Source organism: Gymnogyps californianus, chromosome 2, assembly GCF_018139145.2.
Source record: "Gymnogyps californianus isolate 813 chromosome 2, ASM1813914v2, whole genome shotgun sequence".
Taxonomy (NCBI): domain Eukaryota; kingdom Metazoa; phylum Chordata; class Aves; order Accipitriformes; family Cathartidae; genus Gymnogyps; species Gymnogyps californianus.
Genome location: NC_059472.1, coordinates 24,641,082 through 24,655,420, shown reverse-complemented (window position 1 = coordinate 24,655,420; position 14,339 = coordinate 24,641,082). Strand labels below are relative to the sequence as shown.

Genomic DNA, 14,339 nt, shown 5'->3' with positions numbered 1-14,339 from the left:
ATACATTTTCCATACATTCTTACTTTTTCTAATAGTAATACTGACTTCAAATATCCAAGTACTATAAAATATTCTTCTTGTGTTAGTTTAGTTTCAAGGAGCAAAAATAGTTTAAGACTGGGGGTTGTTTCTATAGTTTCTATAGAGAATGAGCACCTAGAGTCAAAAACTTACCTGAGTTTTTTGAAGGGAGATAGAGGGTATAGGGGTTTTGCTTGAGACTTTCTTCAGTTTTATTAAAAACATTTAGGATTTCTTACTAGTAAAATTAATGTCCCTGGTGATTTGCTTCAATAATATCTCTGTAGAGGGCAACAAACTAAACTCTGCCAGTTTTGTGGGGTATTAAAAATATGCTAGAATTGTGCGTGCCAGTTCAAAACCTGGCCAAGGTTTAGGAGCCTTGGTGAGCAACACCCCAAAATGGCTCACTGTTCAAAGTCCTCAGAGAAATTTGCCATTATTTGCTGCTCAGTCACAACTATTTTTGTTCAGAAACATCACCTCCTCTTTCATCTGGTAGCTCATACTGTGTCAGGTATGGGACTATAGAGTAAACTACAGTGATGTTTTTGGTAACTAGCTGCCTATATCAATCATAGTATTATAACTCACTAATACGGATTATAGAAAATCAGAGAGTTAGCCCAGAATTACTGTGTTTTCATTAAATCTATTTTTTCATTATTTTCTATATCATAAAAACAAAGTTTATCTTTGTAGTTTTCTATTTTTCTCCCCTTATCTAAAAGTATTGGGTTTTTATACCTATGTATTACTGGGGTGTTCACTGTCATTAAACCAGCTCTCTGGATCTGTAAAGGGCCCTCGACAGGGAGCACAGGCGGTAAGATAGTTCTCCACCAGTGCAGAGATTTAAGGAATGTGCTTAAGTGGATCTCTCTTGAGTTCAGTGAGGCTGAAAACAGACCCAGAATTAAAAGTATAAGTACATCTTTCACCACACAGACAGCATCCAGACCGTTACATGCATGGATTCAGTTATAAATTGAACCCTCAATACAAATAAAGGTAGGGGGGTTTCCTCAATTTTTCATATAAATATAAGGATCTCCCTTCAATCCATTAGGAAGTCTTGGGAGAACTGTAGTAGAATATTTGTAGAGGGGACCCTGTGGACTTCAATAGAAACATCGGTGTATTTTTAATGCAGTGTATTGAGTTAAAGTAAGCTTAATATTTCCTCTTCTAAACTCCTTTATCAGAGCAATTTTATTTCAACTCTTGACTGTAAGCTGGAGGAAGGCAGGGAAAAATTAAGCCATTGTAACTCCTGACAATTCTTTTAGTATTTACAGACATCTATGTAAGCTGCTGGCTTGAGCATTTCTCTGTCTGGTTGAGTTAGGAATCAGCAAAAGATCTGTGTTAATGGCATGCTCTTAGGAGCTACTGGAACTAATTTTATTTTACATAAGCTGGGATAGATACCATGCAGCTGCACTTCTGTGAAGGGTCTGAAATTATAGTGGTACTCATTTTCTCATCACCTATTGATGCAGTGGTTCCTGACACCTTCCCTCCCCTGCACTTTATCTCCACGGGTCACCAGTTCACTGCTGATCTCTGGAACAAATGATGTGGAAAAGAAGGCAACTCACTCATTGGTGGCAGAGGTCTGAAATTTTAGTGCATTATATAGTTTCTAAATGCTGGATGCTGTCTGTGGAAGACATGAGGTTTGCTTCCTGGCATCCTAAACGCTGCACGTTCCCTCTAGCAGAACTGCCTCACATCGTACATAAGCTGCTGGTTCTTTATCATGGTACAGATGGAAGCAGTCACAGTGGCTGGCAGTGCCAGTCCTAGTCTCAGCATGTGCTGCCTTTCTCCCTCATGCCTGCACGCACCTTCTCTCACACAGTTGTTGCTGTTTAAAATACCTTCTACTCAAATCTGAAATTGTGTTTTGTAAGCCCAGAGCAGGAAATCCAAGTAATGCTCCAATATTTGGACTAGCTATCTCCTCCATAATATTTCCTGTTTTCCTCTTTTTATTATACTTCTGGAGTCTCTACAAAGCAGAGTTATTTTCCTCCTCCACATTGATGAGAAGGTGGATGTAGTCCATCTGGTTGCCAGAGAAGCAAGATTTGGGGATTTTTTAAATTATTGTTTTATTTCTGTATCAGGATAAGAGGACAGTTGGACATTTCTAGGACTTTCTGTGGGATCTTTGTCCAGCCTCTTGTTAGGGCACTCTGGGCACCACCCTGCAGGGGCTGAGCCCCGGTGCAGAACTCGGGGCTGATAATGGGGTCCATCAACAGCGCCCAACATGGCAGGTGATGAACCAGGGCCAGGGGCCATCCAAGGGGCCCAACCAGGAGCAAAAGGGGATGAGACCAGGGACACAACTGGAGACAAGCTGCAACATGCATTCAAGGGGTCCATCCAGGAAGCATGGCTGGAGACCGGCACTCCTGTGGTGCCACTGGGGCAGGGACTGATGACCCCAGGCTGAGCTGAAATGGGGTCCTGGGACATGGGCAGGGGTGTGGGGAGGCCCAGGTTGGGGCTGGGCAGGGCCAGTAAGGCCTATTAGTGCTGCCGGGGCCCCTCTCCCATAATTTTGGGTAGCACTATGGCCGTAACCAGCAGCAGGACCCAGTAGTCACAGTTCTGACATGATAGTGCAAAATCTTGCACTTTATTCTTACCGCTGAACATCATCCTGCTGCATGTTCGTGAATGTGTTTCTGTTTCTCCATCCATAAAAGGAGGAAGACGTCTCATTGGGAAGGTATAGGGCTTAGTTGCTTACTGAAACTTTGCATAATGAAAATGCTTGCTAAGCATTGTTAATTAATTGTTACATTATTTGTTGCTGAAGGAATGTAAAACATCTTGAAGGAAATCTTGGCCCTATTGAGAGAGCAGAAAAATCTCCTTTGCTTTTCCTAGAACAGAGATTTCAACTCTCATACAAACTGCATATATCAACAGGGAATCACTTTATGCTCTTGTCCTTGATTATGTGTCCTTGGAAGATGCTACGTCAGTAAGTTTTTAGGCATACTAAATTTATGCATTAAAGCATTTTTCAAAATTCAATGGTCGCTTCACTTTCAAAACAAAAGAAAAAACCTAACAAATACAACACACCCAACCATGCACACATTTCTTCTCGGAGAAAGAGGGTGAGCAAATAAATACATGGTGTATTTCACTTGCACTGCTGACAGCACAGTTGGAAGGTGCTCAGAGATCATTATGAGGATCTCAAGAGAACAACCTGATAGAACAGAAAAGTGATGCACTAAAGAGCATTAGAGAGATTCCTACCGACCGCAGCAGACTTCAGATCAGGCAAACACGATCTGTGTCTTACACGGAGACTTAAAGACAATGCTGACAAACACATAATCTGAATCTGGACGTACCCATATGGAGAAAGTAGAATGCCTAGGTCAGTATTTTATGAATCTTCCTGACTATATCTGTACAAAAGATTAAACTTGTATGCCTTTAAAATAGCAACACTATATACATTTATGGTTTTTGATTGCTTGGTTATTTTGAGTACTCTTCTTAAGTAATATATTTATTACTGGCATATGTCCTCTAGCTTTCCGCAAAGGAGTATAAAGCAAGAACTGGATTGCAATATAAAGTTATATATAATGTTAAAAATTAGTAGGATTTATAGAATGTAACTTTGAATCTCGACAGTCATTTGATCTGTATTCAAAGCCAAGACAAGACCATCCATGACTACAGCATTACCAACACAAAGCTATTTAACTGTTCTATGAAAAAATGCTGTAATGAAGATCTCTAACCCCCTCTACGCAATCTCTTCTGCTGTCTGATTGTTCTTATTGTTCAGCAAGCTGCCTAACCTAAATTTCCTTTTGCTGTAATTTAAATCTGTTACTTTACTTATCTCCCCGCAGATCTGGAGAAAAGTCTATTGCCTCCTTCTTTTCCTCCCCTTTCTGCACATAAAAGACTGAGACCATCTCCCTCCACCTTCTCCTTGCTAAGCAACCCCAGTTTTTTCCCTGTCAGTCACACTTTCCAGATGTCTGATTACCGTCTGTTCTGGTGCAGGATCCTCCCCAGGGCTTTTCTTGGTACGTTTTAGAAGGACTTTGAACCAGATCCTTTCTGCAGAGGCCCTGTGGAGGGTGAGTGGGAGGATGACTTGTGCATCTAATACCCAGGGTTCTGCAGTACTGCTCACCACCATGTAGCCACAAAGACGAGCTCATGGGATGGCACTGAGTCACGTTCAGTTTATTCACTGTCACACCCAGACTCCTTTCTGAGGAACTGTTACCTACTCAGTTATTTCTCCTCTTGTTCTTCTGCAGTTTGTCACAAATGTGATGCTCTATGCTTGTTGGTACTGAATTGCGCTCTGTTGTCTGAATTCTGCCATAGGTGGTCAAAATCTTTTTAATCGTATCTCTTAAAGTGCTTACGGCTTGGCATTGTCTGCAAATTAAAGAAAGGTACAAGTCACAAGTGACTTGAAATACCAAGTCTTTCAACGATACTGGAAAACCCTAATCAATATATGTTCCACGCTGGCTGTGAATCCTTGACAACTATTCTTTCATTACAACTATCCAGCGGGCTGTGTACTCACCTTCCTGCACTTTCAACCAAACCAGGTTTTCCTAGCTCATTTATGAGAATATCATAATGTCTTGTCTCATAAAGGCTTGCTAAGATGCAAAGAGATGATGTCTACTGCTTTTTCCCTGTCCACGAGGCCTCTTAGCCTGTCAGAGAAGGAAAATAAGATGAATTAATTACGGTTTGTCCTTGACAAGCCCATGGTGATTGTTGGTTATGACCATAGAAATTTGAAGTGCTAATGGGGAGAATGCTTGATTGTCTGTTCTTGGGTTTATTTTATTCTTAAATCTCACAATCTAGCCAGAAATTCTTTACATGGCCTTTCTGCTTTGAAAAGGCATAAACTGTGCTTGCTCCTTCCCCATCTTGTGAACTCAATCTATTCTCAACAGTTTTTCAAAGATCATTGCTAACAGATCTGGTATCAGCTAAACTTGATGGAATTTGCCTATCAAAAAGCATTTATCTTACCCAAGAAATTCTCTAGCCTGTTATGTCTTCTAATAGCCTGTGTTCCTACACCTTTTTGTTGCTGTTAGTAACCTGTGATCAGATTAGGATGACTTCGAAGTGAGAACCAAAGCAATAAAAATCCGTCTTTCCCAGCATACTCTTGTTGTGGTTTAACCCCAGCCGGCAGCTAAGCACCGCACAGCCGCTCGCTCATTCCCCCCGGTGGGTTGGGGAGAGAATCAGAAGAGTAAAAGTGAGAAAACTCATGGGTTGAGATAAAGACAGGTCAGTAAGTAAAGCAAAAGCTGCGCACACAAGCAAAGCAAAACAAGGAATTCATTCACTACCTCCCATCAGCAGGCAGGTGTTCAGCCATCTCCAGGAAAGCAGGGCTCCATCACACATAACAGTTACTTGGGAAGACAAAGCACCATCACTCTGAATGTCCCCCCCTTCCTTCTTCTTCCCCCAGCTTTATATGCTGAGCATGACGTCATATGGTATGGAATATCCCTTTGGTCAGCTGGGGTCAGCTGTCCCGGCTGTGTCCCCTCCCAACTTCTTGTGCACCCCCAGCCTACTCGCTGGTGGGGTGGTGTGAGGAGCAGAAGAGGCCTTGACTGTGTAAGCACTGCTCAGCAATAATGAAAACATCCCTGAATTATCAACACTGTTTTCAGTACAAATCCAAACCATAGCCCCATACTAGCTACTGTGAAGAAAAATAACTCTATCCCAGCCAAAACCAGCACAATGCTATTATCAGCTTTCTTCTCTCCATTTTCCTGTTCATCAGTCATCTTCCTAGTTCTGTAGAATAATCTTTCAGCCAGGCTGCGTTATTTCATGCTGAGCAATCTTCTGTTCTGCAGTTAGCCCTCTTCACTTCAAAGTGATATGAGCATTTTGTTCAGGTTTATTTTAAAATATAGCTCTTGGCTACCTCTGCATTCCTCTCATAGCTGATGCTTGACAATCTGCTTCTACTAAATCACTCGATACTATATTCATGCATTTAATTTGCTTATTGCATTTCATAGCCAAGGCCTCAGTGTATGTGAATGTCTCTCTGAGCCATATGACACAGGAACATGCGCATCAGACACTGGGCTCACATTACCACCTACTCCTGTCCCCCCAAAGGCCTCCTGATTTAGCAGCTCATGTCAATCAGCTCATCACTCACGGCTGCTTAAAATTCAGCCTCTTCCAGCAAATCAGCTCCTTTTTGATCATCTAGCAATTTCACAGGGCCTGTTCCCAGTTCCAGCTCTGCCATGCTAACAATCCTTGACTACAGCACTCATTTGTAATAATCTCAAAATGATTGGTTTTAATTGATTTTAGTTTTTGCAGCAGAACAAACTGAGGTGGATGTGCTAACATGTTTTATAATCTGAAAGAGCAGCGGTAACTTTTCTGATGGTGTGGGAGACAGTTGGAACAAAAAGGGGTAATCCACATTTTGTTTCATTTTCCTGCTGCCACCTGGGGAAGAAATAGGTCCAGCTGACACAAAGCCAGAGAAACTAATTGCAGTGTTAGGTAAATACTACAGTTGTACAATTGGAAAACAGCCTCTGCCATAGTTGGCATAGACTGTGGTGGGTATATGTTGCCCAGAGGTTTTTCACGGATTACTTTCACAGCCTGACCCTTTTCCCTTTTTCTTCTCTGTAGATTATCAATTCAGTGGTATTGCTGATTCTGCTGAGTGCTCTGACCGATCCTGACCAGTACCACCTAACCAGTGCTGAATTAGGGGGTGAATTTGAATTTATGGATGATGCCAGTAAGTACAAACTGCCTAAATACTAGCACTCATTGCTCCAACATTTATGTAATTATCCTATCATTCCAATAATTACTGCCCTGTAATTATTGCTTCACCTTGGTATCTTACAGATGCATTGGTATTGCGAAAGGTGTATTCATGGCACTGTTCAAACTGGTTACCTAGTAGTAACCTTATCTGTTACCTATTAGTAATCCATCTGTTCTGCTGTGTCCTGGCTTGGCAGGGGCAGAGCCAACCCTTGACATGGACATGTTATCCCTCAGCACGATGCTGAAAGCCCCAGGGGGATTTTGCAAGACACAGGGAGATCCAGAGTCTCTGCACCTCCCAGCACCACATCCCGTAGCGCCTGCACATGCATAAGAACCCATACTGCTATTTATGTAACTGGCTGAATGTGTTCATTCATGTTGTACATATTTACACACCCGCCATGTGCATATGGCGTGACTTGCACAAACCTGTTGTAATAGATGCAAGTATAAATATTAACTGTATAGTCATAGACGTATTAGTGATAACACAGGGCTGCTTCCTTCTCTCACCAAAGGGCATCACTGAAAATCTTCAATACAGTTTCAGGGAAGGGTGAGCCAGGCCCCTTGTCTCCTGCAAAACCCTCCTGTCCTTTGCAAATGTTTCTTTCTTCCATGACTGTTTCAAATTGTTTGGTGATGTTTGGTTTGTTGATTTGCTTTAACAGTATAATTTGTATCTAGAAAAGTTTTCCCTCAATGTGATTTTGATAAAATTGTCTGTTTATTTTCATTTCTGCTCACGAGATTGTTACATCCAACATTTCTCACAGTAATCTGAAACAAAGTCTCCTGCTAGTTACACCGGTGTCTTGCTGCTCAGAATCACACCCATCCACAGCAAAAGGCTCTAAGTCCTTTCCTCATTCCTACTGAAATCAATAAAAATATCAGTAGGAAAAGGAATAGCCCCACACATGAGAAAAATAATTGCACTCATGGTATGTCAGAGCTGCTGGGTATATCAGTTAAAGGAGGCTTATTTCCACAAGGTCTTTAGTGCAGATATGCCTTGAGGGTCTACATTTAATTAATAATAAGGGCCAATTGCTACTTTATTGTGTCTTCATTGAAAAACCACCTACAACTTCCAACTAGAAATCTTTTTATATAACTGGATTTAAGAAAGTAAGGACCATAGTAGATACAGATGGGCTCCTAGCTGATTCTGACATATTAAAACTGACTGCCTTGTCCTAATTCTCAGAGATTAACCTTGGTAATGACTGTCTGTCAGTGTGGTTTTATATAGCCGACATCAGAGGCCTGCCAGTGCCCAAGGCTTTAAAATAGTAATTCTGTTTTGTAATGCAATAGCTGTCAGATCAAGTACATTGGGGATTTCCATCTACACTTGAAAATTGTATTTTCTATATTTTTTTATCAAGGATTCTGAAGTGAGCCCTGCAAGACTGTAAAAGGATGGCTTGTGGGCCAAGCGACCTCATTTCCATTTGGTAAAGGGAACATTTCACAGGCAGTTAAATTACGAATGAACATTTGAATTAATGTCTCCTTTTATTCTTTGACTCCCTCTGGTTTAATACCTTACTGAATAAAGGCAGCTGAATCAGGCTACTGGCTTTCATAGTTACTGGAAATAGCTGGCAGGAGATAATTTTTTTCTTTAAGTATGACTATATTTGTTCAAATCTGAGGAAATGTTTTCTTATGAGATAAAACATCAGACAAACTTCCACATGCTCTTCTCTTGTCCTACTTTTATTTGTCTTTTTTGAAAAAATGTTTCTCAGGTTACCTGCATGTGCTGAAATTCTTAGATGTGTAATCATGTGTATGAAATACAGGAAGATACATCAATTTTTATGCTAATGAAAGTCCCAAAGTTGTTATCTATATGTACTTGTGTTGACAAATAATAATGATGGAAATACTAGTAGCTGTTATTCTCATTACTACTTTTGATGCTCCTATCAATAGCAAACAAAAAAAAGTAAATTCAGACACAGAGTTTGCATGTAAAATTGTCACTCCCTTTCCCTGCCTCCTTAAATAGGTTCCTTCATAAAAGATCTGAAAGCATCAGCTGGAAATAAACTTATCAGATGAGTCACAGTAGTGGAATTATGGCTAACGTGAAGTTAATGATGGATTTCCCTTGACTTCCAAGAAACCAGGATTCCCCCAATATTTGTATTCATATTTATTTCTGGCTGTGCTCAGGCCTAGTTTACGGAGAATTTTCAATTTTCTGTTCCAGCAGTGGGAAAAATTCCTGCCACATGCAGAGACAGAGCCAGTCTAGTGCAAACTGCTTGAAAATGCCAGTGCAGCATCATTTCTTCTGCAAATGGCTGCTCAGCCTTGATTTCAGGATTTAGCGTGGTTCCCGGTGTGTTACCAGAGGCTCCAAAATGCCTGTTTGATTAAGCAGAGAAAGGATTTACCTGAGGACTTAGAAAAAGCTGTAGGTTATGGCTTTTCCCTTCTATTCTAGGAAAGGAAACAAGGGAGAAAAAAGTCTGCCAGGACTTGCCATGCGGCAGATGGAGGTACTGGAAGACACCAGTGTGTGTGGTTTGGCTGGCTCTCCGAGACGTACATGTGGGAGCCGGGGAAATCGCTGGGCTTCCTCCTGTGCTGGCTATTCAGCTGAGCCCATTTAGTCTCATCTTTCTTTTTATTATTTCCTTAGGGCTTGGGGGAGTTTATGAACTAGAAGCTGGACTAGGAAAAATTAGAAACATGTGAGCTGCCCAATGTAATACTGCTGCTGTTAAAAGACTAATAATCTCTGGGCAGGAGATGGAAAAGTCCTATACATCATTTTGACTTCCCAGAGAGTTTCACCTGAGCCTCCTGCTCAGCTTCTCCAGATACACAGACCATGATCCTGACACGTCAACAGCCCAAACAAGCAGTGAGCGTTGCTTGGTTTTATTTACTGCCTTCACAGTGTCACAAATGTGTGTGATACTTCATAAGCCATATGACAACAAGGACTGAAATCCTACGTGTGCCCTACAGAAACTGAGGGGAACTTTGACACTGATGACAACAACTCAGGCCAAAATCTGCCTGTGTCCCTGCCCTGGGACAGGCAGATGAGACAAGCAGAGGTCTCAGGGCAGGGCAGAATAATGTGATGGTCTCTCTGCTGAACGTGGCATGCATCCAGGACTTAAAAAGACTAATTCAAATACAAAAATTTTAATAAAGAAACCTACAGACAGCAGGCTTGGACTTCTGTTGCGGGGGTAAATAGAAGTGGTAGAGTAGGTACCCTTCCTGCCCTAATCCATCAACACCACCCATGTAGCATGAGCCCCATGTCACAGGGAGGGGGAAAAAACTAGATCCCTGCCCCAGCATAGCATATTCAGGGCTGCATCTTCCCCTCTAGCCTTATCCTCTGGAGTAAATGAGCTGGACTCAAAGATGCAGAAAACTCTTTCCTTCTCATTGGCCTCCTTCATTTGCCGGAGAGAAAATGCCACCGCCGCACGGGTTGCGACCCAGGAGGCTGCATGGTGGCTGGCAGCAGTGCCACCGAGCTTGCACAAGCAGCTTGGAGGAGAGAGCGAGGCAGTAATCCTTAGCTGGCAGTAAGGAGGCCAGGCTGCTGGATAAATAAAGCTAGGAGGGTGGGCAAAACCGCCTGAGGATTGCAGGCTGCTGATCAGCAGCTTTCTGGCCCCTGCTGTCGGACCTGTGAGCCAGCGATTAACTCCAGGGCTGGGGCAGGTGATGAGCTGGAGGATTTGAGGTCTCCATGACTCCACACAGGTCCTGGCTTAGGGACTGGCCTCGCTGGCTGCTCCTCCCTGTCCCTGCAGCACCCGCCACCAGTCTCCTCTGGAAGAGGAAAGGGGAATGCAAGGAAATGCTCGTGAGATGGGTTCAAGGGAGCTCCAGCTGCAAAGCTTGCTGTGCACGCAAGCACCCCATGGCAGGAGCTCTGCCCAGCCCCAGCAGCACCTTCTCCCCAGTGTGGCAGGAAGGTAGGATCTCACTGCAAGGTATAAGAGGAAAAAAAACCCAACTGTTTTCTTTAAACCCAAGCAGAAAACTCAAAAAGCCATCTAGGACACTAGGCTGTATAACCACTGCAGTGGTCCAAGTACAGCCCTTCTAGCCATGAATGCCACGGAAAGTGCAGCATGGATGGAAAAAAATTCACACACCCCTGTTAGCTTCTCATTTAATGTGCTACATATCTAGTTTCATTCTGATTAATTGAAGCTGACACAGCTCGAAAAACTCAATGAAGCCTTAAATGAGAAAGAACCAGCTTGAGCCAACTAGGACTTGGCACGGTGGAGCACAGCTAGAGAGACACTGGAGATGGGGAACATGAGTGTGTCAGACCAGAGCTTCAATGTCAAGTTTATTGCAGTTTGCTAGGCTCTGGCTCTGAACCAGTGCTGCTGCGGTCACAAGCAAAGCAAGGCCTGTGACTGCTGCATCTGATGCAAATGGCAATGACAGCAGCTTCCTCTTGGATATAGTGAGTAGGTGACTGGGATTGCGAACGGACAGAATAAATACATGGGCAGTGGCTACAGGCAGCCATTTCCACTTCTCTTCTTTTCTTTCATTACCTCGATTGTACCTGCTCTACTCAAAATCATTTTGATTTCACAGGATGTATGTGGGCAGCCAGAGTAAATGACCACACAGTTAAGAGTGTCTGAGGAGGCTGCAGTACCTTTTGTTAGTACAGGTTTGTTTTGTGGGTGCTTCTTCCTCTTGAGGGCAGAATTCAGATCACCTCTAACAGGCACAGCATAGCCTTACAGCTCCTAAAAAGCTGGAGACTGGTCATGGCAATGCAGCTCAGACGCCTGCGCTGAATGTTCGGATTCTCTACACAGTCAAGAGGAGAAGGAGGTGCCTCTGAAGAGCAATTTGGGATGAAGAGCGATTTGGGATGCACTGAGATGTCATCCCCTCCTGAATTATGAGCAGGGAGCCCAGCTGCCTCCCAATGGCATTTCCAAGCACCCACAAGCCGAGCTGCATAAAGCCACCGGGTAGGAAGCGGTGAGCAAAGGGGTGCAGCTAATCTCAGCGCTGAGTGCCGGTGTCTCTCCTGGGTGAGACCTGCTTATTTTGACAATAAGACAAAGATTGAAGCATTTGCACTGTGAGTAAGGACATCTGGACTCCAGGCCCTCATCAGACTACAGTGGTTTAAATGTGCTTCTCCAAGTGCCCAGGAAAGGGGCCCTATCCATTAAATTAGGAAATAGCCTGCAATAGGGCTGCTTCTGTTGCATTTGAGTCTCTATGCAATATCACAAGGACAAAATTTGGGGCTAAGAGAGAGAGACCAAGAGTCCTGAAACCCAGGACACAGGCAGTGTCCTGGAAAAGGGGAGACCTGGGTTCCTAAGTCCTTAATCCTGCCATTGGTAGGCATGGTACCCAAGAAGCCTATAGCCCAACATACATAAGCACTCTCTGGAGACACCCTCACCAGCCAGCAACAGTCTGCTCTTGCTCATTTTTCCACCAGCTTCACAAGTCTCAGTTTCCTCTCTGCATCAAGGGCCAGCAGAAATCTGGATTTGTGCCAGCAGGAGCTCTGTGCTAATGCAAGGTTTATGTTCCCTCAGGCGGAGGAGGATCAAGGACTGGGTCCTTTGTCTTCTACATGGATGATTGTACTGGTAGGCTGGAAAAAATGACAGACAAGACTTAGTGTCTGTCCTTCCTTTTCAGCCATGACCTGGGTGAACCTGCACTGCTGCCTGGTGGTGGTAGGTGAGACCTGTCCACACCTACCAGATCAGGACCTTTCAGGGACTTTGATGAAGGCTCCAGGGCACCTACCCAGAACTTCATTTTGATGCAGCCAGGGAGGTGGAGGGACTGTCCCATGCTGTGGGATGCTCCTCATCATGTGCTGGAGTTAGATGTTGTGGCAACTCTCTGTTCAAATGGAGGCATCTTCACACTTTGAATGCCTCCAAAGTCAGGCAGTGACAGGTAGTGAACAGCCTGAACACCATCATGTATTTGTGTGTCTCAAGTCCACCTAATGTCTCATCAAGGCAGGTAGTTTAAATGCACTTGGTGACAGCAATGTGAACAGCAGGTACCTCACAGATACCAACAGAGGTGGGATCTCTAAAGTCATGTCCTATATACCTCATGTCCTCTCTCCTCTTTGTGTACTGGCTTAGCCTCAGAAAAGTAGTTGCAATGTTCAGTTGCACTCCCAAACTCACTATAAGGTCGAGTTCAGAAATACACTTCTGGTATCCTGACTATGGCCTGTAATGATATCCAGGGAGGCGTATACAAAAAGACCAAACATATGTAATTTTTTCCCCCAGGATCTCCTTCCAGGTGTTTGTGGCTTAGGAACTTCTTAAATTTAACGAAAAGTTAATTGAAAGCTGAGCAGCAATAGAAGAAAAAGATAGGAGTCCTGTAATTACTCCAATCAAAACCTTGAAGAATATTTTCCTTCCTTTACTACTTCACCTTTCCTGACAGTTATACATCTTCATTAATAAACTCTATATCTCTGTAGTATTCTTGGTTGAAATGAAAATTTCCAAGATGTTATTTCTGCTCTAAGATGCCTCTACCTGCCAGTTTTGCTTTTAAAAGTTCATTTCTGCTTTCAAAAGTTCATTTCTGCTTTTCCAAAGTTTTTAGAGATATGTGAGCAATGGTATGCAGCAGCTATTAGTGCAAACACAATCCGTAGTGCAGAAAAGCAGACACTTTCTGACTACAGATGTCATCATCACCAGCAAAACAGTCTTCTTGTCAAGACTGCTTCTGATTTTTTAAAATCCTCAGAAAAATTAAACCATTCATGGCGTCTCCACAGCCTCAAGGAGGCTGCAGAGGCTTGCACAGTGTAACCACTGTCTGTGCTTCTCATATTTAGGAGGTTTCCCACAAGAGCCAGAGATTTCCTCCAGCAATGGCTGAATGATGCACTTGACCCCATCTCCACCCACTTCCCACCCTGCCTTTTGAGATGCTTTGCACGAGGTAGATGGCAAAATAACTGAACCAAGCTCTGAATTTATCTGCAATCATTTTGATGTGTTTCTCTTACAGATATGTGCATTGCCACAGCAATTTCTCTTCTTATGATTCTGATCTGTGCAATGGCTACATATGGCGCGTATAAGGTAATTCATTATATTGGGTGAAGACATAAATCAGGTGAACTACACAACTCTGTAGAAACAAAACTAAGAAAATTGCTTTCTAACAATTTCTTGGTTAGTTGTTTAGCTGAAAACTGAGAGGAAAAAAAGAAGTCAAAGGGGCAGCAGAACTGATTGCTTAGATCAGTGGTATCCCAGGGCCCCGTGCTGCAGGCAGGAAGACTGCCCAGTTGTGTTGACTGTCTGTGGTTTCAAATATGAGTAAGCTCCGGGCAAATTGTGAATTCAGAGAACTGAATCTTGTACCTACCAAAGTTAAGGGAATTTTTCCCCATTCACCTCCCAAGC

At 43.1% G+C, this 14,339-nt stretch overlaps 1 protein-coding gene across 1 annotated transcript in view; it reads left to right on the top strand.

Moving 5' to 3' along the window:
• LAPTM4B (lysosomal protein transmembrane 4 beta) overlaps window positions 1-14,339 on the top strand; it is a 59,880-nt gene that overhangs the window by 10,521 nt on the left and 35,020 nt on the right. The window contains exons 2-3 of the mRNA XM_050890859.1: window positions 6,742-6,853; window positions 13,939-14,012. Coding sequence (XP_050746816.1) covers window positions 6,742-6,853; window positions 13,939-14,012 — 186 coding nt within the window. The remainder of the gene's footprint in view (window positions 1-6,741; window positions 6,854-13,938; window positions 14,013-14,339) is intronic.